At 51.5% G+C, this 27,834-nt stretch overlaps 2 protein-coding genes across 13 annotated transcripts; one reads left to right on the top strand and one right to left on the bottom strand.

Moving 5' to 3' along the window:
* The first annotated feature begins 48 nt into the window (after positions 1-48).
* On the top strand, positions 49-27,834 carry CCDC61 (coiled-coil domain containing 61). Of its 12 annotated transcripts, XR_004297533.1 has the most exons (15): positions 3,695-3,883; positions 7,489-7,985; positions 12,026-12,183; positions 13,300-13,461; positions 18,707-18,917; positions 19,009-19,091; positions 19,757-19,926; positions 20,035-20,110; positions 20,430-20,572; positions 20,653-20,731; positions 20,908-20,962; positions 21,653-21,731; positions 21,833-22,055; positions 23,251-23,576; positions 23,979-25,423. XR_004297533.1 is itself a non-coding variant. In XM_032388344.1 (14 exons), the coding sequence occupies exons 1-14, from the start codon at positions 3,871-3,873 to the stop codon at positions 21,928-21,930; spliced, it is 1,569 nt and encodes a 522-aa protein (XP_032244235.1). In that variant the 5' UTR covers positions 3,695-3,870; the 3' UTR covers positions 21,931-22,629. The 12 variants fall into 12 exon arrangements, 9 of the variants coding, with proteins under 9 accessions (XP_032244230.1, XP_032244229.1, XP_032244235.1 ...); XR_004297534.1 differs by lacking the exons at positions 23,251-23,576; positions 23,979-25,423 and adding an exon at positions 27,658-27,834; XR_004297535.1 differs by lacking the exon at positions 23,251-23,576.
* Positions 22,688-27,659, bottom strand: PGLYRP1 (peptidoglycan recognition protein 1). Its single transcript, XM_032388346.1, has 3 exons — positions 26,155-27,659; positions 23,530-23,651; positions 22,688-22,935 (listed from the first exon to the last, which is right to left on the bottom strand). Exons 1-3 carry the CDS (start codon positions 26,442-26,444, stop codon positions 22,757-22,759), a joined length of 591 nt encoding a protein of 196 aa, XP_032244237.1. The 5' UTR covers positions 26,445-27,659; the 3' UTR covers positions 22,688-22,756.

Below are 27,834 nucleotides of genomic sequence, written 5' to 3'. Positions count from 1 at the left end.
GGGCCAGTCAGAAGCGAGAAGGCCGGATCCTGGGGCGGGGCTGGAGCTTCGGCAGTTGAACTGCTCGCGAGGAGGGGTGTCTGTGGAGAAGGTGAGAGGCGGCGGGAGTGGCGGGTGCGCGGGCCAGGGTGGGGATCCTGGGGGGAGGGGATGCTCTGGGGGGGGGTGGGCTGCGGCGGGCAGCTGACCGGGCAGTGTAGGAATCGGGAGGGGTGACCTTTAACACGGATAGGCACTTTGACGGGGGTTTGTGAGGCAGAGGGCAGTATCTGAGTCGGGGGTGGGGGGAGATGTTTTGTATCTTGCAGGAGGGTCTTTAATGGGCGAAAGTGTGTAAAGCTGGAGACAGCAGGCGGTAAAATACAGAAATTCCCCTGTAATATAGCCTTGGGATTTAATGGGAGGTTTTGAGGCGAGGGGTTATTGTAGCGCGGTGTGGAGGAGCGGAGGTCCTTGGGATGAGTTACAAGCTTTGATGTGGGTGGAGGGCAGGTGAAGCCCTACGGAGGGAGAGAATGAGTGAGGACTTCGAGGATGGAGGTGTGCTTTAGGGAGGTGTGAAGCCACATGATACATGCAGCGTTTACTCAGGGCTTACTATGTGCCAGGTTTTGTATGAGTTACTCTTAAACTTCCTAACACCCCTCCCGGTGGTTAAGACTGTGGGCTCTGGAGTTGGGTTGCCTGAGCTTAAATGCTGGCTTGGCCACTGGCCCTGCCACTGAACGTCAGGGTGGCTTTGGGCAAATTCTTTAACCCTCTGTGCCTCAGCTTTTAGCATCCTTAGAATGACCTCATCTCTTCTCTGTCTGTACCACTCACCTAGTCTCTTGGCTTCACGTGCTCTTTATATAATGATAACTCCCAAGTGCCGGTCTGCAGCCTGGATCTCTCTGAACTCCAGACTCATTTGTCCAATGGCTGACTCTTCTCTACTTGGAAGTCCAACTGACATCCATGCTTTAAAAACTTGTCCCTAACCAAACTTGTAGTTTCCCCCTTCCAAACCCAGCTGATGGCAGTTCTATTCTTCCAGGTACTCAGGACAAAAACCTTGGAGTTGTCCTTGACTCTCCCTTTTCCCTTTCCTGCATGCCATCCGCCAATCAGCAAATCTCATGGGTCTATCTTCAGAACACTTCCAGAATCCAGCTGTATCTCACCATCTCCCTTGCTGCTCTGATTCCTGCCATCATTTGCCCTTACCTGGTCTGCTGCAGTGGCCTCCTCGCTGGCCTCTGCCCTGGACCCCACAGTTGGGGGTTCCTGTTGAAACAAAAGTCAGATCATGTTACTCCCTGGTCCAGGCACTCCCGTGGCTCCCACCTCACACAGTATAAGTCCTTGCCAAGCTCATAGTGCTCCACCTTATCCAGTTCTCCCTCCAGCCTGCCCTCAACTCCTGCCATTCTCCCCTGTTGACACTGCTTCAGCCACCCTGGCTTCCTTGTTCTTCAGACATAGCAAATACATTCCCACCTGGGGAATGTCATTGCTGTGCCCTCCGTCTGGATCATGTTCCCTCTAGATGTCTACATGGCTTCTCCCTCACTTCCTTAGGTCTCTGTTCAAATGTCAAATCCACAGACAGGCCGTCTCTGACCACCCAAGCTAAAATAGCTCCTGTTATTTCCTGGCGCCTCATCACCTGGTTTTGCTTTTCTTCAGTAACACTTACCAGTACCCAACATATATTAGGGTTTGTTTATATCCCCTGGCTTCTTAGACTCCCACCCCCCACTAGAGTGTTGACTCCATGAGAATATAGAGCTTAGCACCTAGAAGGACCCATAGACACTTAAAAAGTGTTACTTGTATTATACCATCAACATCACCATTTCTGGGCAGGGGGCGGGGGGAGGCTCCCTGTAGTATAGGGCAGGGTTGTTGAGCTGGGAGAGTCTTGGGTGGGGTGGTGGGGTCAAGATGGGGTAATAAACTGGGCAGGTAATAAACTGGGAGGAAACAGAAGGGTATCCAGGGGCAGAAGCTCTCAAATCTCAGAGCTGGGAGAGCTTGTAGGAAATGCAGATTCCTGGGCCCACTCCCAGAGGTTCTGCTTCTGTAGATTTGGGATCATGCCCAAGATCCTGCATTTTTTTAAGTCAAGCACCCGTGTTCATGCTGAAGGTCTGCAGTCCTCTTGAAGAAACAGACCAGTTCGGAGCTTGGACTGGAGCTCTCTCATCATTAAACTACCCCTCTGGGGCTGCCCCTCTGCCAAGCAGTGCCGGGGACACTGGTGATTGAAACAGCTCTTTACCTAGCCTGGGAGTCAGGGAGGGCTTCCTGTGGGAATGGACATTGGAGTTGGGACCTGATGACAAAGCAGTGAGCTGAGGGGAGAGGACCTTGGCTGTATCTCCAGTGCCTAGAACCCCGTTTCCTGGCATCTCGCATAAATTCACAAGTAGTCCCTGATCTGTGCCAGGCCCAGGGTGCTGAAGATACAAGAATGATCAAAATGGCTCTGCCCTCTTGGGCTTCTGGTCTGTCAACTAATTGTCAGCTAGTTGCACAGATGGTAAGCAGCTGACCAGGTGCCAGGCACTGTTTGAAACTCCTTACATGTATTAATTAATTTAATCCCCACAATCATCCTATGTGAGATGGGCGCTCTTATTATCCTCACTTTACTGGTGGGAAAAACCCAGAGAGGCTAAGCGCCTTGCCGTGGGTCACATTGTGGGTAAGTGGTGGAGCAGGAGCTGAACCCAGGAGTCCCTTTCCCGCAGTGTGTGTCATGTTTAAGGTCCGAGGCCACACATAAGGATTGGTGCCTGGAGGGAAAGGAGCAGAGAGTAATGGGAGGAAACAGAAGGGTAGCTGGGTAATGGGAAGCCCCTCACTTCAGGATTCTAGGCATACCTCAGTTTCATCCTCTGTAAAATGGGGGATGGTTACAGCATCTACCAGAGAACAGAATTAAGGACAGGTCACTGGTTGATGGATGTGTGTAGTCCTGTTTGAGGGATAGTAGGGGGGAGGTTTGGATATTCCGGGGGGGGGGGGGGGGGGGGGGGCTGCAGTGTGCACTATGGAGGGGCAGATTATGGGGAGTCCTTAAAGGTTTTTGTGTTTATATATTCCAGGGGGACAGTGTGGAAGGCTCTGGTCTATATTCTGGGGGAGTGCAGGGTGAAGGGAGGGGAATTCTAGCCAGCTAAAACTCACTCACACGGCGGGGAGGGGTCACTCCGGCCAGGCCAGTGTGTGTATGTGAGGTGGGGGGTATACTGTATAGGAGAGGCCAGCTAGGTCATGGCCAGGCTGAAATATGGGGTGTTGGCGAGAGAGGGTGCTGCAGACAGTGCGAAATAGCCATCAGGAGTGGGGGCTGACAGAAGTGGTGATTTACCCGTGTCCTGTGTGGGAGATGGTGATGTGGATTTGTTTTGGGGGAGCCCAGCGTGGAGGATTCTCAGCTTCCACCCTAGGGCGAGGGCTGCGAAGTCTGAAATACCCAGGGAGCGCTATTGGGAGGAGGAGGAGCCAGGGACCGTGATGTAACCCTGGAAACCGAGAGGGGAGTCACCTTAGTGAAAGATGAGAGGGAAAGGCCCCGGGGTCGGAAAGCTGAGTGTGCCTGTGCGTGTGTGTGCGCGCGCGCGTGCGTGTGCGTACGTGTATGTGCGTGTGTGCTGAAGTCGTGATGTCACGAGGCCCGAGAAATGGGATCAGGTGTGTGGGCCAGAGTGGGGTGCTGGGGTGTGCACGCGGAGCTCGCAAGGTTGAAGTGCTGACGTCACGGGTTGGCGGGGGCGGGGCCTCGAATGCAGGGTCTAGAAGCTGAGACGCAGAGGAGCTAGGAGAGTCTTGGGACTGGAACGAAACCAGCAACCAGGATGGGCCACTGGTCACAGAGCAAGGATGGAGGATGCAGGTAGAAGGACAGGGGGGGGGGGCGGGGAGGGGGGGGGGGGCGCGGGGGCTGGGGAATCCCAGAGTGGGGGGGGGGGGGCTGTCCTGGGAAGGCTCTGCAGGGAAGAGAGGTGGAAAATGTGGGGAGGGGGAGAGAGGGTTTACATAGAATTTGGGAGGGAACAGAATCCAGGTGAAATATGGGGATAATGTAAGACAGGCTGAGAATGGGGTAGATCCCCACCGTGGAGTAGAACCTTGGGCGAATATGCAGGCAGAATCCAGGCGGAATAATAGGAGGGAGCAAAATTCAGGTAGAATATGGGGGAAACCCCAGGAGAACATGGGGGCTGGTGTACAGAGAAGGGGAATGTGGCCCCCTGCCCCCAATCTGGGAGAGCCGAATGGCAGTAAGGGACTTGGGGAAGGGAGTGGAGAGGGCTGGTTTCCGGAACGTGGTAGAAGGGGTGAGGCGGGAATATGGAGGGAGGGAGGTTCTGCAGCGGGGAGGGGAAGGGAGTCCAGAATCTCTAGGCCCTCTGGGGAATGAGTGATGGGGAGCTGGCTGAGGTGTGGGGTTTATTTCATCAGCAAGTGTTGAGTGCTCACGACAAGCTGAGAAGAGGGGATGAGGGGAGGGGAGCGGGCGAAGTTTGTGGAGGTGTGGGAGGCAGTTGTGTGTAAGGGGACAATGGAATTCGGGGGGAATATTCAGAGGCTTAATATCTGGGGACTGAGATGGAGGCTAATGACATCAGGGCAGTTGGATACGGAAAGGCCCTGTGATTTAGTGAAGGGCTGCTATTCTCTGGAAGAGAATGGGGAGCTTATGCGGGGAAGTGGGCAAGGAGGAGAGCAGGGCTGGGTTGGTGGTGGAGATGGGGTGGGACGGGCCCCTTTAGTCCTCTCTCCTCCCTGGAGTTGGGTACCACGAGGGGGTTGGTGAATTGGGCAGTGAAGCTGTGCGGCTCCTCAGGCGTTCTGCAGGTACCTCCAACGCCTTGGTAACCAGAACGGCGCGACTGCTGATTGGCTCGCGGAGCTGGAGGGGGCGGGGTCTGAGGCGGGGTCTAGGACACCCGGTGGGGCGGGGCCAGCGCTGCCTGGCACCCGCACTGAGGACCAGGGGATGCGAGATATGCTGAAACGTGTATCTGTTTGTTTGCCTATAGGTCGGGGACTATTAACCCCACCTCTGAACCTACAGAGAATGTGAGAGTACCTAATTGTGAGAGTGGATTTTCAAGGGGAAGAGGCCTCTCGATTTCATCGCTTCCAAACACGAGAGACCCCTCTCCCAAATAAACTTAAGAGCTTGGGTCTAGAGACAGAGGAGCCTGCCAGAATGCCTGGGGCTTTGGCGATTGTCCTTGGGTCTTTGAGAAAGGGGATGTGTGGATGGGCCTCAGGGTGGTATTCTGGGAGCCCCTGAAATTATTTGCAAAGGGTTGTGGGCCTATTCATTTATCTGGGGAGGGTTCAGAGATCTCACTAGACTATCAAAGGTGCAAAGACTCTTAAAAGGTTAAAAACCACTGACCTTGAGTTTCAGGGTTCATCATTTTCTGGCCTCACAATATTATATTTTCTGATATCCTCCTTTAGGAGGACTTCTTGGGGAAAGTGTGAGGAGCAGAGGATGTGGCGGAGTGAAGGAGACCAGGCTTTGGAGGGGTCCCCAGGATCTGGTTTAGGGCAGCCCTGGGTAGCTCTGTTTTGGGGGCAGCTGTGGGACTCCACTGAGTCTCAGTTTCCCCATCTGTACACTGGGAAGAAAAATGGGCTTGCCTTGTTTCTGTACTGCCTTTCAAGACACAACAACAAAGAAATCATGATAATGATAATAATAATAATGCCAGTGTGTATATGAGTGCTTTGCTGTGTGTCAGGCATTGCTCAATCTGTTCAAGGATTTTAACGTGATTAACTCATTGAATCCTTACACCAATCCAAGGAGATGAGCACTGTCACCCTTCTATGGGCTTACAGAGACCTGCATGAGCATCAGCTGGCCCATTATATCTCATCTAGGTCCCTCCCTTATGCTGACCTTGCTGTTCTTAGAACAAATCAGGAACATCCCACCTTGGAGCTCTTGCTTGGGTGTTCCCTTTGTCTGGATACTCTTCCCCCAGATATTCACCCATCTCCTTACCCCTCTCTAGGCCTCTCCTGAGAGAGGCCTTCCCTGGCTACCTTAGCTGAAAGAGCAACCCCTACCCCCAGCATCTCCTTTTTCCACTACTTCACTTTTTTTTTTTTTAAGATTTTATTTATTTATTTGACAGAGAGAGACACAGTGATAAAGGAACACAAGCAGGAGGAGAGGGAGAGGGAGAAGCAGGCTTCCCGCTGAGCAGGGAGCCCGAAGCAGTGCTCGATCCCAGGATCCCGGGATCATGACCTGAGCTGAAGGCAGACGCTTAACGACTGAGCCACCCAGGCGCCCCTACTTCACTTTTTTTTTGGTTTTTTTTTTTGACATTTTTATACCTCTGACTGTTGCCGCCCTCTTGAGAGTAGGGGCATAATCTGGTTTCCCATCATATCCCCAGCACCCAGGATGGCATGTGCTTTAAAGATAAGGAATATGGCTCCAAGAGAGGTTAAGTAACTTGCCTGTGTATGTGCACATAGCTAAAGCTAGATATGAACTCAGGCAACCCGGGGCTCTCATTCTGAATCATCCCCTAAAATCCAGGCTGAAGGCAGAGATCTGCTCCTCTCTTCCACCTCATAGAACTAACAGCGAGTGGTAGCCCTATTGGCTAAGAGAAGGTACTTAGGCTTACAACAGACCAATTAATAAAATAGATTATTAATTCCTTGGACATGATTTAAGTGTATCATTGATAATACATAGTGCTGCTGTTCTCTCGACTTGGACCACTTTCCCTAGATAGCCATTTAGCATGCTCCCTGCCTTCCTTCAGTTCCCTGCCCGTAGGTTACCTCCTCAGGGAGGCCTGCCCTGACCCCCTACCTAAAATCTGCCCTGTCTGACCCCAGTACTCTCTGTCCCCCTATGCAGCTTGATTTTTCTCCACAAAAAAAATTTTTAAAAGATTTTATTTATTTATTTGACAGAGAGAGACACAGCGAGTGAGGGAACACAAACGGGGAGTGGGAGAGGGAGAAGCAGGCCTCCCGCGGAGCAGGGAGCCTGATGCAGGGCTCGATCCCAGGACCCTGGGATCATGACCTGAGCCGAAGGCAGACGCCTAACCATCTGAGCCACCCCGGTGCCCCTCCACAAATGTTTGAATGAATGAATGAATGAATAATTAATATATAATGAGTGTAAGGATTAATAAATTAATAATAGTATTAATCATGATTCTCTTGTCAGAAATCCTATATTCTGTTAGCCAGCATGTGTTGGGCATGGACACAGTTCAAAATGCTTTTATGTGTATTGTCCAATTGAATCCTCATGACAGCTCTGTGAGATAGATAACCATTATTATACCCATTTTCCAGATGAGGACATTGAGGCACAGAGAGGGAGTCTCTTTCCTAAGGTGCCAAAGCTGGTAAATGGTGGAGCCAGGATATGAATTCTGGCCTTCGGGCTTCTGAGCCTGGGCTCTCAGCCCCTCTGGGTCTCTGTCTCCTCCCTTTCTCCAGTGACACCGGCCATGGACCAGCCAGCTGGCCTGCAGGTGGACTACATCTTCCGGGGTGTGGAGCATGCTGTGCGGGTGGTGGTGTCTGGACAGGTGCTAGAGCTGGAGGTGGAGGACCGGATGACGGCTGATCAGTGGCGGGGCGAGTTCGATGCCAGCTGTGAGTGTGCCACCCTGGGGTGGGTTCACCTGTCCTTCCCTGGGATCACCTTCTCCCTGAAGATGAGACCAGCTCGGAACCTGCCCATCTGCCTCTTCTACCTGACCGGAGACTCTCTGAGGTGGGGAGGGGGAGTGGAGGCCTCATCCCTCAGGCCAGAGGCACTGGAGTTGGGGAAAGTTGAAAAGCTTGGATGCATTGATCTTGGGCTGGGCAAGTGGTTAGACTCCAGGAAGGACTTTTCTCTCTACCCAGTCATTGAAGATCTGACCCACAAGACGGGGAACTTCAAACAGTTCAATATCTTCTGTAACATGCTGGAGTCGGCTCTCACCCAGGTAGGGGCCAGGGCTGGGGGGCCAGGGGAGGTTTCTGTTTTCTGGATCCCTGGGGAGGTCGATGCCCATCTGATGAATGCAAGACCCTCTACTTTCTCTTTCCTTAAAGGGACAGGGCTATCTTTTTCTTTCCCAAATGTAAGTGGTTTATTCTGATCCTAGTGATAGTTACTCTCATGTAGAAAATTCATGTCACAGAGAAATGTAAAGAAGAGAGTAAAAATCACTCTACTCCTAATACTCATTCCTGGTAATATTTTATTAATATTTTGGTGAAAATCACTCCAGCCATTTTTCCACTTCTTTGTTTACTTGTGAAAGTGTGTGTGTGTGTGCGTGTGTGTATTTGCAGATATATAATTTTATATAGTTGGTATACTTCCCAAAGTATTCTTTAACCTGCTTTTAAAAAATTCAACAATATTTCATAAACATTTAGCCACATCAGTGAATATAGGTACTCATTTGTGTCATTTTTACTGAGTATCTACAGTGTGCCAGGTACTGTGGTAAACATTGGGATACAGCAGTGAACAAAAGAGACAAATTCCTGTCCTTACGAAGCTGACATTCTAGTGGGAGAAACAAAAAATTGAAAAAATATATAATGTCAAGTAGTTAAAAGTATTAATAGAAAAAAAATCAGGTTGGAAGTTAGAGTGGCAGGGATGCTATTTAGACATCATTTTAAAACTATGAACTACATTATTCCTCTGATTATAGATAAAATTTGCACTCATAAAATTATGACAGTGTTACAGGGTGTGATTTAGAAAGCGACAGTCTCTTATAATCCCCTTTCTGTCCCCTACTTTAGACTGTTAACATTTTATTATGTGTAGACAGTATAGCATAATGGCCAAGAGCATGAACTCTGAAGTCAGACTCATCACTGCTGGGAGCCCTGGGCCAGTTACTTCCCCTCCATGCCTTAGTTCTTTCTTTCTTTTTTCTTTCTTTCTTTCTTTCTCTTTCTTTCTTTCTTTCTTTCTTTCTTTCTTTCTTTCTTTCTTTCTTTCTTTCTTTTCTTTCTTTCTTTCTTTCAGAGAGAGGGAGAGAGAGAGAGAGCGCGCACAAACGGGCGGGGGGTGGGCAGAGGGAGAGAAAGAATCTTAAGCAGGCTCCACACTCAGTGCAGAGCCTAATGTGGGGCTCGATCTCTTGACCTTGAGATCATGACCTGAGTTGAAATCAAGAGTTGGATGCTTAACTGACTGAGCCGCTGGGTGCCCTATGCCTTAGTTTTCTTAACTGTAATGGGGGGATAACAGTAGTTCCTATTTCACAGTGTGGTGAAGATTAAATGAGTTCTATGTAAAAAGCTTAGAATAGTGTCTGGCTCATAAGTGCTTTACAGATATTGTCTTTTTATTATTGTCATCAACTTGTGAGTTTGTCTTCCTTGTTAGTGGTTGCTTAGTATTCCATTATACCCATGTGGCATGATTTGTTTAACCCAATGGTTCTCAAGTTTTTTGGTGTCATGACCTCTTATGCTCTTAAAAATTATTGAGTACATCAAAGAGCTTTTGTTTATGCAGATTTTATCTATCAATATTTGTTTGCCATATTATAGATTAAGTTGTTTTATAAATTAAAACTGAGAATAATTTAAAGATATTTATGAATTCACTTAAAAATCACTGTAATAAACCAGTTATATGTTAAATAACATTTTTATGAAAAATACATTTTCTAAAACAAAATAAAATAGTAGGAAATACAGCATTGTTTTACATTTTTGCAAATCTCTTTAATGTCTTGCTTAATAGAAAACTGCTGGATTCTTTTTTTTTTTTTAAGATTTTTATTTATTTGACAGACAGAGAGAGAGAGTACATACAAGCAGGGGGAGCCGCAGGGAGAGGGAGAGGGAGGAAGCAGGCAGGGAGCCTGATGTGGGGCTCGTTCCCAGGACTCAGAGATTATGACCTGAGCCGAAAGCAGACACTTAACCGACTGAGCCACTCAGGTGCCCCCAAAACTTCTAGATTCTTATATGTGCTTCTGCATTCAGTCTTTTGTGATATGTTTTGGTTGAAGTATATGCAGGAAAATCTCACTCACATAGATAGATATGTGGTTGGAAAAGGGAGTCCTTTAATCAGGAAATCGTACAGATCCTTCTTTGCTAAAATACTAAAAGTGGACAGGTGGTAATTTCTTTTTTTTTTTTATTTTTTTTTATTTTTTTTTTAAAGATTTTATTTATTTGACAGAGAGAAAGACAGCCAGAGAGGGAACACAAGCAGGGGCAGTGGGAGAGGGAGAAGCAGGCTTCCTGCTGAGCAGGGAGCCCGATGCGGGGCTCGATCCCAGGCCCCTGGGACCATGACCTGAGCCGAAGGCAGACGCTTAACGACTGAGCCACCCAGGCGCCCCAGACAGGTGGTAATTTCTTAAAGATTTGTTGTAGTGTGAAGTCCAAAAGCCTATCAATGAACTTTTCATATTACATTACATTAAAATCTATTGATGTATCTTGAACTTCACTTGGATCTTTTATCCATTTTATGATATCATGCATTGGTCATTTAGAAAATACAGTTCACTGAGTTATACAGATCTTCTGAATGTTGACACATTTCATTATACAATATCAGGAAGTCACATTTTTTTTTTTTTAAAGATTTTATTTATTTATTTGACAGAGAGAGAGAGAGACAGCGAGAGAGGGAACACAAGCAGGGGGGATCGGAAGAGGGAGAAGCAGGCTTCCCGCAGAGCAGGGAGCCCGATGCGGGGCTCTATCCCAGGACTCTGGGATCATGACCTGAGCCGAAGGCAGACACTTAACAACTGAGCCACCCAGGTGCCCCCAGGAAGTCACATTTGTTAATATCCTCACTGATCTCACCAGGGAAGTCTTTCAACATCAAGAAGCTATCGAGCGCACAGTGGCAGATCCAAGTTTTCCAAAATTCTAATTTTTGCTGTGAAGTTTGAATTTTACCATTGGCAACAAATACCGTTAGCTGTTTTTCTTGAAGTGACAGGCTGACTTTGTTCATTTTTGAGAAAATGCCTGCCAGACATCCAAGTCTGAATAACCATAGTTATGTCTGTCAGTCGTTCTTTCAAGTAAAAATAGAGTTCCATGAAAAAGCGTCTAATTTAGCCCCAAACTCGGATTACACAAGTGTTCTTCCTGAGACAACTGTCATACTTTGGAATGCCACAGAATGTGTGCTTCCTTTCTTGTCACAGAGTAGTAAAAAGCCATGTACTCAAGGATGGAGATTCAAAAAAATTAATAATTTTTACTGCTTCATCAAGAACATTCTAGGTTTGGGGTGCCTGGGTGGCTCAGTCGGTTAAGCGTCTGCATCTGCCTTCGGCACAGGTCATGATCCCAGGGTCCTGGGATTCAGCACCATGTCGGGCTCCCTGCTCAGGGGGGAGCCTGCTTCTCCCTCTCCCTCTGTCTGCTGCTCCCCCTGCTTGTGCGCTGTCTCTCTCTGTGTCAAATAAACAAACAAAATCTAAAAAAAAAAAAAAGAGGGAACATTCTAGGTTTGATTTCCTGTGTTAGGTTTGCTTGTTTCTTCTTCCTTCCCGGCCCCCCACTGAGACTGTGTGGCACCAGAGACTACAGTGGCTTCCAGTACGTTTGCCGCCACTGGCTTGATTTGTGCTAATGGGCACCTTCACTTTTACCACCATTATTTTGCACCATTGGTATAAATGTCAGCACAGCAAAAAAAGGCATATGACATCTTAGTATTATTATGATAATTGTTTTGACCTCATGGACTCCCTGAAAGGGTCTCGGGGACCCCCAGGGGTCTTTGGACAAGACTTGGAGAGCCACAGCACTAAGCTGCCCCCCCATGGTTGAGGGTTTAGGTTCTTTCCAGTTTCTCCCTCTGGCGTCCTTGTGCCAGCCCCTAGGGCAGGGCCATCTTGATCATTGGCCTCAGTGTAGGAAAAGCCCAGCGAGTCCAAAGAATGGATGGGGTGTGGCCTGGGTAGGTGGGTTGTGTGCTCTGGGTATGGCCATGTCCGGTCTCCTGGCATTTCCTCCCGTCCTCTTCCAACAGAGCAGTGAGTCGGTCACCCTTGACCTGCTGACCTACACAGATCTGGAGTCCCTGCGGAATCGCAAGATGGGGGGCCGCCCGGGCCCCTTGGTCTCGAGATCGGCCCAGCTCAACTCCAAGCGCTACCTGATCCTCATCTACTCTGTGGAGTTTGACAGGTGGGGATAAGGGACTGGCTCCGGGCTCAGGCTGGTGGGCAGGTGGGAGGGGATGTGGTTCAAACTCAGGAACTCCCTGAGGGCTGGGGTGGGGGTGGGGTGGCGGCGGGGGTGGGGGTGTTGCCTTTGGAATCTTAAGTGTTGAGATTTGTATCATTTAGTATCATGCTGGGCTGTAAGTAGCAGAGTAACTATTACTAGTGCTTTAAACAAACAAGTTTATCACACAACAAAATGTCAAGGTGGGTGGCTACTACCCAGCAGTTTCATTAGGGCCTCAGGCTCCTTCTGTTTTGTTTTGTTTCCTTTTGTCATCCCTGATGTGTTGGCTTTTGACCTCCATCCTTATCTCTTCATGGTCACAAAATGGCTGCTGGCCCTCCAGGCATTGCTTCTGTATGAAAGCAAGAGGAAGAGAACAGGGCTGTACTGGCTAATGGCATCTACCGTTTTTTATCAGGAAAACAAAAGTGTTCCTAGAAGATGCCCAACAGATTTCCTATAATATTTGGCCAGAAATGGTCTTATGGCTATTTCCTTAATACTTGGCCACAAGCAGTCACATGCAGGGGATGCTAGGATAATAACAAGCTGGCTTTTTTTAGCCTGTTTAGTGGGAGGCAGCAAGGCAAAAAAGAGCTGGGAATGGCTCTTGGGTAACCAGGGATGGTATCTGCCCCATTTGATAATAGCACCTGGATTTTCTAGTGGGAAGTTGTCAGCCCCCTATGCATAGCATCTGGTGGTGCAGTTAATCGAGGTGCCCTATCTTTCCTTAGCCAAGAGGTGAGACAGGTCAGGCCATTGAGAATCTATGCCTGTGGAATCCGAATTTTGTTTTGGCGGCAAGTAACATGATACCCATGTTACAAGTCAGTTCAGACTGCACCAGGCCTGTCAATGCAAGATTGCTAGATAAGGGAGTCTGAGGGATGGCCGGCTGGCCAAGGGGTAGGGGAGCAGGGAGCGGGCTTGAAGCTGCATTCGGAATGTACGCATCTAGGAATGTGAGGTTTTGGAATTGGGGGTTTTCATACTCGAAGGCTCTCAGGGTCTGGTAGCTACCCTGGGGTGGATTCTTGGCCTCTGAGCTGCCACGGTTCTAATCCTCCTCAGGATTCACTACCCGCTGCCCCTCCCGTACCAGGGCAAGCCAGACCCTGTGGTCCTGCAGGGCATCATCCGCTCACTGAAGGAGGAGCTGGGCCGCCTTCGAGGGCTGGACGGCCAGGATGCTCGGGACACCCGGGAAACTGAGATCTGGCACCTGAGGGAGCAGTGAGTCTGGGAGGGGAAGGTGGCTGGGGCTGGGTGGGGGAGGCATTCTATTGGGCGCCGCAGGGCCCCGTGCTCTGCACTCCTGAGAGAATGGTGGTCCCTCATTCACCAAATATTTATTCTGAGCCCCTCCTCTGTGCCTGCCTTGCGCTGGGTGGTGCTGGGGACACAGCAACGACTGAGACAGTCCTGGCCCTGCCCTCCTGGGACTCCCAGTCCAGTGGAGGAAGATAGCTCTGTATGCAGACAGCGACAATTCACAGTGGGTGGAGCTTGGGAAGCCCGGAGGGGAGACTGGAGCCTGCCTGGTAAGGGAGGGGTGTTGTAGGCAGAGGGAGCCGCATGCATAAAGACAGGTTGGGAGGTAGGGCTCTATCTAGTGCCTCTTTTGTATTGACCCCCTCCTTGCCCTTCACGTAGTGGCCTGCCCAGGGAGCAGGTGGATGTTGATCGCGTAACCACCTGAGTATAGCATTGCCCCAGAAATGGGGTTAGGCAGAAAAGGTGGTCTGTGCTGTAGGAGGCGGCAGTAGGAACCTGATGGGGTCTTGGGGTAGGTCAGGTGAAGGGGGTGGGGAACAGTGTTCTAGGCAGAATGAACAGCATGTGCAAAGGCTTTGTGTTTGGTCGGACGTGGTGAAAACAAGGGGACTAGAAGAGTAAAGTGAAGAAAGCAAAGGCTTTTTGGCACATTTCCGAGTACCTCCTGTGTGCTCTGCACTGTGGGGTGCTGAATCAGGGATTCCATCCCCATCTGGAGGAGGCCCCACCCATTGGGGAGCAAATAATATTTTTATTTGTTTTTATTTTTTATTTTTTTAAGTAGGCTCCACACTGGGGCCCAGCACGGGGCTTGAACTCATGACCCTGAGATTAAGACCTGAGCTGAGATCGAGCTGAGATCGAGAGTCGGACACTTCAACGACTGAGCCACCGAGGCGCCCCAATATTTTTAGTAATAACAATAATAATTATTACAGCAGCTAACATTTATTGAGCATTTCACTGTGTGCCAGGGATTCTGCTCAGTGCTTTATGACTTCATTCCTTTAATCCTTGCAAGGTGGGCATTGCTGTTGTCCCTATTTTGCAGAGGAGGAACACTGAGGCCCAGAGAGGCTAGAGAATTTGCCCCAGGTCGCACAGTGAGTAATATGGCCAGGCTAGACCTTGAATCCAGGCGGCCAGCACCAAGTATAGCATTGTTGTTTGTTTCCTTTAGCTGCTGAGCTCTGTTGGCAGCTGCTGGGCCCCGAGGCCAGGACTGAGTGTTGGGGCTGACAGGGAGGAGTGGGAGCTTATGGAGCTGGAGAGCCTTGTGGGTCTTCCTGGAAGAGCTTGGCTGTGCATTGCTGGGAAGCAGGATAAGCTTTGGCCTCAGTTCACCCTCAGGACTCTCTGGTGTGTGGGGGTGTATGTGTTTCCCAGACTGGCCACAGCATGACGCCCTTTGCCCTTCAGAACCAACCAGAACTAGCGAGGGTGGCTTGAGATCCTATAGCTGGTCAGTGGCTTCTTATCTTTCTCTTCCCAACTTCCTCTTCCTAACTGGAGTGAGGGAATTTGGGAAGACTCCAGATTCATTCATTCATCCAGCCAACATTTTTCTGGTTCATACTGTGTCCCAGGCACACTGCCCAGCCCTAGTTAATGTTTCTTGAACCCTTACTCAGTGCCAGACATGGTCCAAGCACTCTTCATAGATTCTTACAGCCTTATAGGTAGGTATTATTATTATTATCGTCCCACTTCGCAGAGATGTGAGATCAAACTGCATAAGGTCACCCAGCTTGTAATAAGTGGAGTAGAGTCAGACACAGTCAGCCTGGCCACAGAGCTCAGGTCCCTCACAGTGACCAGACAGCTGGAGTGAGGATCCAGACAGAAAACAGATAATCACACTGATAAGTGCCAGCTCTAGGAAGGAAATGTACAGAGAGCCACGAGAGCAGAGAAGAGAGGGAAGTGACCTAACCTCGCTGGGGGCAGGGGATGTGACGTTTGAAGGGTGAGAGAAAGTGTTCCAGGAGAAGGGACTTGGATCTGCAAAGAGAAGCTTGGCTGGGGAGGAAGTTGGGGGGAGAGGAAGGGAAGGGGGAAGTCAGCTAAATGGGGCTGAATGGGAAGCTCCCTGGAGAATACAGGGGAGCCACAGATTTTAAGAAGCGTTTTATTAGGAAAAATTCCAAGAACACACAAAAGTAGACAATAGTATCATGCCCATGTACTTGTGCCCCTGATTCAATGGTTACCTACATTTTGCCCATCTTGTTTGATCTACACACTCCCCTCTCCCTGAGAAGCAAATCCCAGACATATCTCCTCTTAAATACTTCATTCTATCTCCATGGTTAATGTATTCCCCTGTCCCCTGTATTTCCTGTGAAGTAGTTGTTAAACCTATAGGCTGGTCAGATTTAGGTTTCTGGCAAGACACCTTCCTCGGTGGTGCTGTGTGCTTGCTCACTGTCAGGTGGTGTTGGGGCTGATGAGTTCGGATGTGGAGACCTGGTTCCTTCTTATTAAGGTCCCATCAGCCCAGCATCTCTTGATACTTTTTATTTGCTAATTACCAATGAGGTTGAGCAGATTTTCATATATTTAGTAGCCATTGGGATTTCCTCTTTTGTGAGCTGTCTGTTCACCTATCATGTCTATTTTTCTTTTGTCATCTACTTCTTACTGATTTCCAGGAACTCTTTATATAGTCAGGATATGAGCCCTTTGTTAATTTTATGTATTTCAGAAACCTCCTTGCCCTCTATAGCTGGGCTTTTTACTCTCTTAATAGTGCCTTTTGATAAACAGATGTTCTTAATTTTATGTAGACTAATTTATAAATTTTTTCTCTGAAGTTACTCATTTTTATGTCTTCTCTTAGAATCCTTTTCTCCCAGTATCATGAAGATATTGTCCTATATCATCTTCTATACTTTTTTGTCTTTTGCTTTACACAGTTATGTCTACAGTCTACCTGAAATTGATTTGGGGGGAGGTAGGTGTCCTTTTATGGTTTTTTCACATTACCAGTCAATCAGCCCAGTGACATTTATTGAAAAGAGTATCATTTCCTTGGGGCGCCTGGGTGGCTCAGTTGGTTAAGCGACTGCCTTCAGCTCAGGTCATGATCCCGGAGTCCTGGGATCGAGCCCCACATCGGGCTTCCTGCTCAGTGGGGAGCCTGCTTCTCCCTCTCCTCCCTGCTTGTGCTCTCTCTCGCTATCTCTCTCTCTCTCTCTCTCTCAAATAAATAAAATCTTAAAAAAAAAAAAAGAGTATCCTTTCCCTACTGCTTAGCCATTGTCACCTCTATCACAAAGCATGTTTAGGTATCATCCATCAGATGAGGTTCTGTGCTCTGTAGTCCATTGGTTTGTCTATGCTTATGCCAGCAGCACACCGTTAAATTATTGCAGCCTTATAATTAGGCTGATACTGGGTAGAGCAAGTCTTCTGACTTTTGTTTTTCCCTTTTAAGAATTTTTTTGGTTATTTTTGGAAATTCACATTTCTTTATAAATTTTAGAATCAATAGGTTTTTCAATACAAAAACATAAAACTTGTTGGAATTTTTTTTTTTTAATAATAGGCTTGAGATTTTATTCTTTTTAAATAAAAATACACCCAACATGAAGCTCGAACTTATAACACTGATGCCAAGAGTCAGATGCTCCACTGACTGAGCCAGCCAGGCACTCCAAAACTTACTGGTATTGCATTGAATCTATAGAGTAATTTAGGGGAAGCTGAAATCTATATAAATAGTGAGTATTCCAGTATATAAACAACATACCTCTGCCTTTATTTAGGTCTTATTTAATGTCTCAGTGATGTTATTCCATCCTACTTTTGTTAGATTTTTTTCATCTTTGGACGATTTTGCTAATGGTTTCTTTACTTTAAATATAAATCATGTTGATGTTTATATAATTGTATTTATTTATTTAATTTTTTCAAAAGATTTTTTTTTTATTTGAGAGACAAGGAAAGAGCAGGAGCAGAGGGAAGCGTCAGAGGCAGAGGGAGAAGCAGACTCCCCAGTGAGCAGGGAGCCTGACGCGGGGCTCAGTCCCAGGACCCTGAGATCATGACCTGAGCCGAAGGCAGGCGCTCAGTTGGTTAACTGAGCCACTCATATAATTGTATCTATATGTTGATTTTGTATCTAGTAACTTTGGTCCGTTTTCTTATTTCTTATAATTTGTAGATTTCCTTTGATTATCAATATTTATAATCATTTCATCTGCAAATGACTGTTTTGTTAATTCTTTTTTTTTTTTTTAAGATTTTATTTATTTGACAGAGAGAGACACAGCAAGAGAGGGAACACAAGCAGGGGGAGTGGGAGAGGGAGAAGCAGGCTTTCTGCTGAGCAGGGAGCCCGATGCGGGGCTCGATCCCAGGACCCTGGGATCATGACCTCAGCTGAAGGCAGACGCTTAACGACTGAGCCACCCAGGTGCCCCTTTTTCTTGTTTTATTGCATTGGCTAGGACGTTTAGTGGATATACCATAGAAATTCAACTTATTTTCTGTTGGTATACATTTTGGTCGTTTCTACTCTTTTTGCTATTACGAATAGTGTTGCAATGTGTGTACATCTTTTCTTCAAGGAAGGTTTTGAGCATAGTAGGGGATCTGATTGGATTTGCATTTTATTTTTTTAAAATTTTTATTTATTTATTTTAGAGAGTGTGTGAGAGAGTACAAGCAGGGGAGGGAGGAAGGACAAGCAGACCCCATGCTGAGCGTGGAGCCTGATGGGGGGCTCCATGTGGGGCTCAATCTCAGGACCCATGACCTGAGCCAAAATCAAGAATAGGAAGCCCAACCAAATGAACCACCTAGGTGCCCCATTGGATTTGCATTTTAGAGCCTTCTGGTGAATAGGAGGTAGTGAGACTTGGCTGGGAGGCCTGGGGGGAGTCTAAGGCCAGGACTTCGGGGCTAGCCGTTCAGGGTATAGAGAAGGACAGATTTATGATTTATTTTGGAATTGGAGCTCGCAGGGCTGTGTCCTCCCCGTGGGATGAATGAGAGTGATGTGGCCGTGTTCCTCCTCATGTGGGAGAGGTGGAGGAGGAGAGATGATGGGACCACAGGGGCAGCTGGAGTGGTGGGGCTGCATTTCCCTGTTCCTGGAGCAGGTGAAATGGTTCGTGCCCACCCCATGGAGAAGTGAGAATGATGGGATCCTGAGAGACCCCCTCCCGACTCTCGTCTTCCCTCTACCCACTTCCCCCAGGGTTTCACGCCTGGCATCTGAGAAGCGAGAACTGGAGGCGCAGCTGGGCCAATCTCGAGAGGAGGCCCTGGCAGGGAGAGCTGCGCGCCAGGAGGCCGAGGCGCTGCGTGGGCTCGTCAGGGGCCTGGAGCTGGAGCTGCGGCAAGAGCGGGGCCTTGGACACCGCGGGGTCGGCCGCCGCAGCCAGGATTACCGGCGCCTGGCCAAGGAGGTGAGGGGGCGGGGCGGCCGGCGGGGGTGACCGGTGGGGCGTGGGCCTCGGCCTCCGTGTGGTCCTCTATGCCCCTTTTCACTCCTGGCAGCTCGAGGAGGTGAAGGCTTCGGAGCGGAGCCTGCGCGCCCGGCTTAGGACAGTGAACACCGAGCTGGAGGTGTACAAGAGGGGGTGAGAGACGAGGCCTGCGCGGGGGGGCTCGGAGCTGCGACCCGGCTGCTGCGGGGCTGGGGGGTGGGGGGGCGGGGCCTGGGGAGTAGGTGCAGTCTGTTGGGTGGGAGGGCGGGGCCTGAATGGAGGGGAGGCTGAGAGTGGGTGGGGATGGAGGGGTGGAAGGAATCTGATGGACTGCATGGGGCGGAAAGTTGGACACGGCAGGGGGCGCTTGAAGCGTCAATCAGGAGGAAGGGCTGGAGATAAGGTGGGGGGGGGGAGGGGGGGGGACCTGAGGATCTTGTAGAGCGAAAAGGCGTGGCCCAACTGGTGGGGATCTGGTTGACGTCCAGTGTTATTTATTGGGGTGGGTGATGGAATATTGGGAAGGATTTCTAGGGAGCTGTGGGAGACCTCAGGAAGAAGGGTCCGATGAAGGGGGTTTGTTCGGATGTAGGGAAGTGACAGTTTCTTTTGGGGGGGGGGGTTCTCTGGGGCTCCGAGAGGGGCGGAGCCTGGGACAAGGTACCTGTGAGGGTCATATGCAAGGGCGTGAATGTCTAGGAGTTGATGGTGGGATGGACCTGAAGGTTCGGAGATGATGTGATCCGAGAAGAGGCTTGAGATAGGAGTTGACATAGGAGCTGGCCGGCGGGAAACTGACAGTGGGCCTTGTGCTCCAGGAGACGGACTCCGCCGGTGCCGCCGCCCCGGGCCCGGGAGGATCGGGCTTCGACGTCGCGGGAGCGCTCCACATCGCGCGGTCGCGGTGCCACCCGCTCTTCTTCCCGGGAGAGCGGCCGGGGGGGCCGGAGTCGAGGCCGCCCTGCCCGCCCCTCACCCTCGCCCACAGGTCTCTGCCCTGTCCTGCCCGTGGGAGGGTGGGGGATGGACTGGAGCTGTGGAGGCGTGCTCCTGTGACCCCAGCCTCTTCTCTCCTCACTCTCCCACCCCATCCTAGGTAGTCGCGTGCCCCGTTTCGACCCCACAGCCTTTGTGAAAGCCAAGGAGAAGAAGCAGAGAGAGATCAAGATGAAGTTAGCGCCCATTTCCCCCTTACCTGCCCATATCCCTGCCCCTTTAACTGGCCCCCCGACCTGTGCTCTCATCCATCCCCGTCTCCCATCTGTCTCCGTCATCTGTCACCTGCTCCGTCTCTCCCTTTCCCTTTACCTGCCCCTGCTTTTCACCTGACCTCCACCTCCTCCCCTGACCCCCACCTGACCCGGTCTGTGTGTCCGCAGGCCTTTTCCTTCCCTTTCTTATGTGACCTCAACTGTGCCCATAGGGGCCCAGCGACGCCATTCCTAGCATTAGCTGGGCACACAGGTGGGTGTCTCCTTATGCGCTCCCCAGGCAGCAGCAGCAGCGGAACCGATTGGGCAGCGGAGGAAGCGGGGACGGCCCGTCCATCTCCTGGTCTCGCCAGACTCGGCCCCCCGTTGCCGTGAGCAGCCGAGGAGACGCGGCTAACCGCTCCCGAAACCGCAGCTCCTCGGGTAACTTGGGCTGTAGCGCGCGGGGCGAGCTGGGCGCCCCCGGCGAGCGCGGGAGGCTCACTCTCTCCTCCCCCCTCTAGTGGACAGTTTCCGCAGCCGCTGCTCGTCCGCCGGCTCCTGCAGCGAGTTGGAGGATTTCTCCGACTCCCTTCCTAGGGGGTAAAACTTGGGCGCGGGGAAAGGACCACCTCCACCCAGGTGTCTGGGGAGGCTGGAAACAGTCTTTTGCAGGGAGGTTGGGTGATGGAGGCGGGAGCCTTGAAACCACCGGGGAGGGCGAGGTGGGAGGTGCCCAAGGCTCCTCCCGCTAGTTCCTGAACACTCTCTCCTGTCAGCGTTCGCCGCCGCGGGAAGCCTCCCAGCCCCACCACCTGGGGCGGGTCCAACACGGTGAGTGTATTTCCCCAGACCATGGAGGAGGTAGGGGCAGCATGAAGCTACCAAAAGCCCATGATTCCATTCTGGGGGACTCAGGTTGCAGAGGTGTCTTTTTTTTTTTTTTTTTTAAGATTTTATTTATTTGACAGACACAGCGAGAGAGGGAACACAAGCAGGGGGAGTGGGAGAGGGAGAAGCAGGCTCCCCGCGGAGCAGGGAGCCTGATGCGGGGCTCGATCCCAGGACCCTGGGACCATGACCTGAGCCGAAGGCAGATGCTTAACGACTGAGCCACCCAGGCGCCCCGCAGAGGTGTCTCTTGAAATGCGTCTGGACGCAGAATGTTTTGAGACCATTGGATTGGAGGGGAGTGTGGGGGTGGGGTGGGGTAGATGATACCAGCTAAGGGCACCAGCCCTGGCCTCAAATTGCCAGCTCTTAAAACCGGGCCCCGCCTTCCTGTCGCCTGTGTGGCTCACGCTAGTTCTCAGCCTCAGTCTCTTAATTAGTTAAATGGGGATGGTAATAGTATTCATCTGAGAGGGTTCTGGTGGAGATACCAGGAGGTGATTTTGCATCTAGTAAGTGCCCAGTGGGCGTCAGCCCTTGTTCTTTGAGGTCCTTAGGTTCAAAATTTCCAGTGGGATCTGGGGGACAGGAATAGAGGGAGGATACCTAACCCCCTCTTCCTGTCTCCCCCAGCAGCAGAAGCCCACCCCTGTGGAACGCAGCCGCCATCAGAGATGCCTGACCAATTCGGGGGGCTGGGTCCCTATGAAAGGTGAGCCTGGGACTCCACATCTCCCCCTCCCTTACCCCCCCCCAGCCCAAGGGCAGCGTATTGGGCCCTCACAGCCCCTGCACCCACACCCACTCTCACAGAGTACAGCTCCGACCACCAGGCAGCAGACATGGCCGAAATAGATGCCCGCCTGAAGGCCTTGCAGGAATATATGAACCGACTGGACACACGGTCGTGACGTCGACCCAGAGCACTGCCCCTCCATCCCGCACCCACTGCTGGATTCGGAGTGGGGGGGCGGGGCCGGCGGTTCCTTGCAGCCCCGCTCAGGCTCCTCTCCTGCTGGTGCTACCCGGGTTTCAGGTTTGTGAGGCCTTGACCCCCCCTCGCCCCCCGCCATGCACTGCATGCTGGGAGGGAAGGTATGTGCATTTTGTAAATAAACTATTTGCTGTTGGGCTCCTTCAGCTTATGACTGAAGGGTGGGGCTGGAGTGGGGAGAAATGAGGACTGGGTGGTGGCCGTAATTGGGACCTGGTGTATTTCTGGGCATGTCTCTGACTGGGAGGCACTTTAGGGGTCAGAGTCAGGAGAAACTTGCATACTCTCTAAAGCAATGAATGGGGTGGACCTGAGGGGTGGGAGTGAGCAGCTCAACCCCAAAGGGGTCCAAGCAGAGATGTGGCACAGGATATCTTTGGCCGAGTGGTAGAGAAGGGGTGTCTTGGAGCATGGTTCACGGCCCCGCGGGACCGCTGAGCTGCCGTCAGTGACATCGGGGCCAACTTGGTGCTGATTCCTGCGCTCTGGCCTGAGACCTGGGTTCTGAGCTGTGATGTTCCTTACAAGCTGGGATCTCTGGGGTCTTGGTTTAGGGTCGGGGCCTCTGGGTTCTGAGGACCAGCGAGGACAGAGTGCTGGGCCCGGGGCGGGTGGGAACGGCTGGGGTCTTGTGGGAGGTAGAGGGAGGGGAGGCATGTGGTGGGACATAGGAACACAGTTTGAGCTGCACCTTTATTGGAGGGGGAGGCGGTGGGGTTTCTAGGCGTGGAGGAGATAGGGTGTCACTCGTGGTAGCGTGGCCAAGTCTGGATGATCTCATAGAGTTGGTCGCCTGGAGAGAGTGTGCGCTGCACATCCCGGTGTCCTTTGACCTCGTATCTGGGGCTCAGTTTTCCCTGAGCCACACCCCAAGCTAGCAGACTCTGGGCCGCCCTGAGGGCCCGGGGTGGAGGTGACCGCTCTGGGGGAGACAGACGCAGGAGTTAGGCTGGGGCTTCCTTGAGGGACAGAGGTAGTGTGGGGTAGTGTTTCCAGTTGTGCACCCTGCCCCACTGGGGCCCAGAACCGGGTCTGCCAGTCCCCTAGCAGGGACTTAACCCTGCTGTGCCTCAGTTTCCTCATCTGCGAAAGGAGAGAATGATGGCACCTGCCCACAGGGCTGTGGGACAAGAAAACGAGTTCTTTTACGTAAAGCCCTCACAGAACAGTGCCTGGCACAGGTTAAACCCTCAGCAGGTGTCAAGATTAGAGCTCATCCTCCCTCCTCTGCCCCCAGACCTCTGCCCCCAGACCTCTGGGTCCTACTCACGATGGTGGCTGTTTATCATGGGCTGGCCGAAGAACTTTTATGCAGATTAACTCATCCTGGCCCAAACCAGGCAGTTGCAAAGAAATGGTCATTATCCAAAGGAGGAGATGAGGCTTGGAGAAGCCGACTCAACTTGCCCAGTGTCACAGAGCTTGGAGGTGACAGAGCCTCCCAAGGACTACATACCGTGCGGCGCCATCCCCCAGACCCCCGGTCGGCCCTCCATGCCAACGGCTGGACACTTACCCATGTAGTTACCCATGAAGGAGATGCCAATGGAGATGGGGTTCCAGGTGGGGCCTGTGTGATCGCCCTTGGTGTCCCAGCCCCGGCCCTCATACACGAGCCCATCCTCTCCGATCAGAAAGCTGTGTGGGTGGGGGTGGGGTGGGCTTGATGAGTAAGGGAGGGCATGCCACCCCCTCCCCTGCCCCCTGCTACTCACACACAATTTTCCCCAACACCTCCCTCTTCTGTCATCCAATGCCTCTGGCCCCTGCCATGTGCCAGGCCCAGCACTACACCCTCACGGCCACCCATGAGTTAGTACTGCCCCCATTCTGCAGGTGGAGCATCAGAGAGGTGGGGACATCTGCCCACAGTCACACAACACAGCCAGACAGGAACAGAGTCTGGATTCTCACCCGGGTCCCTGGAACTCCCACCCACGTGATCCTATTCCTTGCTTCCTCCAGCCTCCTGGGAGGATTTGTTGAGCTCTTGATTTGCTGAATGCCCTCATGCTCTGGGGCAGGAGCTGTTGTCGTCCCCAAGATCATGCCCCATAGACCCCTGCCTCTCCAAACTGTCCTCCGAGAAGCTTTTCTGCCCTTGGCCCAGCCTGCTTCCTGCTTTCTGTTGCCTGCTGGGGTACACTGAGTGACAGGATCTGGGACTCAAGGATTCGCATCATAACCAGATATAGACTCTGGAGTCCCAGCATCTGCCTCTTGGAAGTTTCCAGTCCTGGCATCAGATCCTTAAGACTCATTTGACATGCCTTGATGGAGCGAGTCTGATTTGGCACGTTGGAAATAACTAGAAGATCAGCACTTTGGAGTTTCAGGATCTGCTGCCTCTGCCCTCTTGCTCTCATAGTCACCAAGGACGTAAAGAATGTTGGCACTTAAGAATCTTTGCGTCCTGAATGTCCCACGCAGGAAGCCCCAATCAGAATCCGGCTCTGAAGAGACTAGAAATTCCGTGGTGATGCTGGCCCCCAGGACTGGGCTGCTTATGGCTTTATCACAGCCCCAACACCTGGCACAGGCAGTTGGGACTCCCTGTGTATTTGTGAAATGGAAGCATCTAGTTTAAACCTCCACCACCACTAGGTGGGTCGAGTGAAGAACCTTTTTATAAGTAAAGACACTGAGACTCAGAATGTGATGTGACAAGAAGGAAGATCCAGAATGTTGGGATCAGACTCTAAATCCTAAAATCCAAGAAACAGACTTCAGTCTGCTTTTCTGTAAGGCGATTGAGGCCAGAGGCTGGGGAGCCAAGCTTTGTCTTCACTACCTCATGGAAACCCTTAGCATCCAAGCACCTGAGTCTTGGAGACAAAGCCTGGAAGTTGGAGCCCTTGAAATGTAAAAGCTTGAGCCAGAAGAGCTGGGGATACCCTCGGAGGCGTCTAGACTTCCAATGAGGTCATCGGCTTCCCGAGCTTCACCCCACCCCTATTGGAAGCCATCTCTAAGGGCGGAACCCGGGAACCTTGATTTCCAGTACGGTGACTGGGGTTTACCAAGGTCTGAGAACCTGTAGGGTTCAAAGTTCACTCCTTGCGGAAGCCCTTGTATGGGGCCGCGGCCTGTTACCCCAGAAAGGGAGCTGGGGGCACGGCCCCCAGATGCAGATCTTAGCAGTCCTTTTGTTTCTGCCGTCACCCACCTGCAGGCTGTTCTCCCCACAGCCGCCAGGGGGAGCTGCTTCCACCTAGCAGGCTCACATCCCTCCCACGGCTCCTGTCTTCCTTACCGTGGTCCACAAGGCCCTGCCGATCCGGTCCTCCTCGTTTCATGTCACTCCTCCCAGCTCCCTCCAGCCATCCTGACCTCTGTCCTTCAGGCGTGACCCTCTCACTTGCCCTCATAGCTTTTACCCCTGCTGGACCTTCAGCTTACCACTCTTGCCGCAGCCCCCCATCCCAGAGCCACCTGAGTCTCCCCCCCCCCCGCCCCGCCCTATTGCTTCTATCACCATCTGAATTCATCTGGTTGCCTTTGCTTGTTTCCCACCTGTTCTTCCCTGTTGGTCTTTAAATCCCATTGGGCCAGATTCGCACTGTTCATGCCTCCCCCATCCCAGCACCCGGGCAGGGCCTGGCACATAATAAGTGCCTAAGGCAAGAGCCCATGAACTTGGGGGTTCCCATTGCATGCCAGGTGGTGTCCTAAGGGCTTTGCATGTATGTATTGGCTGATTTAGTGACCTGGTGGGGGCAGAGGAGGGAAAGGAAACCAAAGTGGGGAGAGCGTTCGTGACCCTGCCCCAGGTCTCAGCCAGCAACAAGCAGAGCTGAGACTGGACCCCACCCCCACCCCCGCGCTGAACCCGCCTGCTTGTCTGCTTCCCAACAGAGGCGGCAGACTTTATGAAGGGACTCCAGTGTAGAGGACTCTTTCTTTTGTGTTGGTAGTCTGTCCCTTCCTCCGGGGAGCAGGGCTTGGACTTCAGCCCTTTCCCTTCCTCCTAGCACCTGCGTGCCGCGCGCACATGCGCAGTCCTGTGTGCCCGCCCCGGGGAGAAAGCAAGCTGGGAGGACTGTCAGCCAGGGGGCTCTAGATCTGCGGGGGGTCCCTCAGGCCTGCACACATTTCCCTCCACCCGCTAGGGCACCGGCCTTTGCCTCCGCTCCGCACTCACTTGTAGCCCACGTCACACCAGTCCAGCGTCCCCGCGTGGTAGTCGCGCACGTTCTGCACCTGCTTCAGGCACGAGGCCGGACAGTCGCAGGGGCTGCCGGCCGTGTGTGACACCACCACGTAGCGCACGGGCAGTTTCAACTTCTTGGAGCACTTGGACGCCGGGGCCTCCCACTCTGTCCGGGGCACTATGGGGCAGCAGAGGTTTGGGGGGTCTTCTCCAGGCCCTCCGAGCCCAAGTCCGAGGAGAGCCAGGAGGGCCCAGGCGAGCAGCGCGCAAGGGGCGGACATGGCAGGTGAGGCCCGCAGGGACGGCTAGGAGTTCGCCGCTGGCCTAGGCCGCCTTTATCTGCTGGGGCCGGGCAGTGGGGAGGGCCTTGCTTCACACCCTGGCGGGACAGGCAGGTCACACTGGACCCCAGATTCCACTTCCTTCTCTGGCAGGACCGCAACAGGATGCGGTGTGGTGAGGTGGGGAAGTGGGGAGCCCATGGCAAAGCCAAGGGGACTCTCTCCTAGCTGAGAGTCAGGGTGGGGAGGGGTGTACAGGCCTCTGGCCACCTCGCCCTGTGGTTTCTGGAAGAGCAAGGGCCTGGCGCCCTGCCCAGCTTTGTCTCTCCTTTCAGTGGGGCTTTGAACAACTCACAGGGAACATTAACACAGGGGCTGGGGGCCTGAGCCTCCTCTGTCTTTCTCCTGGAGGGACCGGGGTAACAAAAGCTTCCCCCCCTTTTTTTTAAATTGAAGTGTAATTAACATACAACTTTATGTTATTTTCAGGTGTACAACATAGTGATTGGACAGTTCTGTACATTACTTAGTGCTCACCGTGATAAGTGTGGCCCCCAAATGTCCCCAAACAATGCAGTAGTGATCTTGTTGACTACATTCCCTATGCTGTACTTTTCATCCCTGTGACTTATTTTATAACTGGAAGTTTGTACCTCTTAATCCCCTTTATCTATTTCATCCACCTCCCCTCTTGCCAGTTTGATCTCTGTATTTAAGAATCAAAAGCTCCTATTTTAAAACCACTTCTCCCAGGCCCAAGCCCGAGGTCGCTTAACCCTTGCAGCAAACTGAAGATGTTGAGTGGTGGGAAGCCCATTTTGCAGTCGAGTGAACTGAGGCGGGGAGAGGGGGACATAGTAGGGCCTGGTGGTCCACAGCCTGGATTCAGAACCAGGCTGCCTGCATTTGAATTCTGGCCCCATTCCAGTGTGTGAGCTCCTGCAAGTGAGCTTTCTGTACCTCAGTTTTCCCCACCTACAAAATGGGGATAATAATATAAAGTACCTGACTCAGAAGGCTGATGTGAACTAAGGAATTAAGGGGGTGGATAAAGGTCGAGCCCTTCCAAGAGGTCTGGCACCTGGTGCCACATAAGGGCCACTGGGACTCAATAACCAGTCCAACTGATACAAAATGTTAACCCCCTGTGTCCCACTCCCCTCCGGCTCTGTCTGCTAGCGCTCACTAACAGTGTGGCATGATTTCCTCCAAGGTGTTGTCCATGCTCCGGAGATCATGCTTACATCTGTGATCTGGAATGACGCACCAGGCATCGCTAAGCACTTTTTCACTTCACATGCTTCCAATGGGTCTGTGAGGTAGATACTATTTTTTTTTTTAATTTTATTTATTTATTTGAGAGAGAGAATGAGACAGAGAGAGAGCACGA

This window comes from Phoca vitulina, unplaced genomic scaffold (genome assembly GCF_004348235.1).
Source record: "Phoca vitulina isolate PV1807 unplaced genomic scaffold, GSC_HSeal_1.0 scaffold52, whole genome shotgun sequence".
NCBI lineage: Eukaryota > Metazoa > Chordata > Mammalia > Carnivora > Phocidae > Phoca > Phoca vitulina.
The sequence above is the reverse complement of the archived record's forward strand: the minus strand, read 5'-3'. Positions and strand labels throughout refer to the sequence as shown.

What these genes read in the sequence shown, in the direction of transcription:
- CCDC61 (XM_032388335.1), top strand. An exon ending in TCCGACTCCCTTCCTAGGGG is followed by an intron (nt 20,732 to 20,907) that starts GTAAAACTTGGG and finishes CTCTCCTGTCAG; the next exon opens with CGTTCGCCGCCGCGGGAAGC. An exon ending in CCTGGGGCGGGTCCAACACG is followed by an intron (nt 20,963 to 21,652) that starts GTGAGTGTATTT and finishes TGTCTCCCCCAG; the next exon opens with CAGCAGAAGCCCACCCCTGT.
- PGLYRP1 (XM_032388346.1), bottom strand. Translation starts at nt 26,444, where the DNA reads ATGTCCGCCCCTTGCGCGCTGCTCGCCTGGGCCCTCCTGGCTCTCCTC. An exon ending in TGGTGTGACGTGGGCTACAA is followed by an intron (nt 23,652 to 26,154) that starts GTGAGTGCGGAG and finishes CCACCCACACAG; the next exon opens with CTTTCTGATCGGAGAGGATG. An exon ending in CTTCATGGGTAACTACATGG is followed by an intron (nt 22,936 to 23,529) that starts GTAAGTGTCCAG and finishes TGTCTCCCCCAG; the next exon opens with AGCGGTCACCTCCACCCCGG.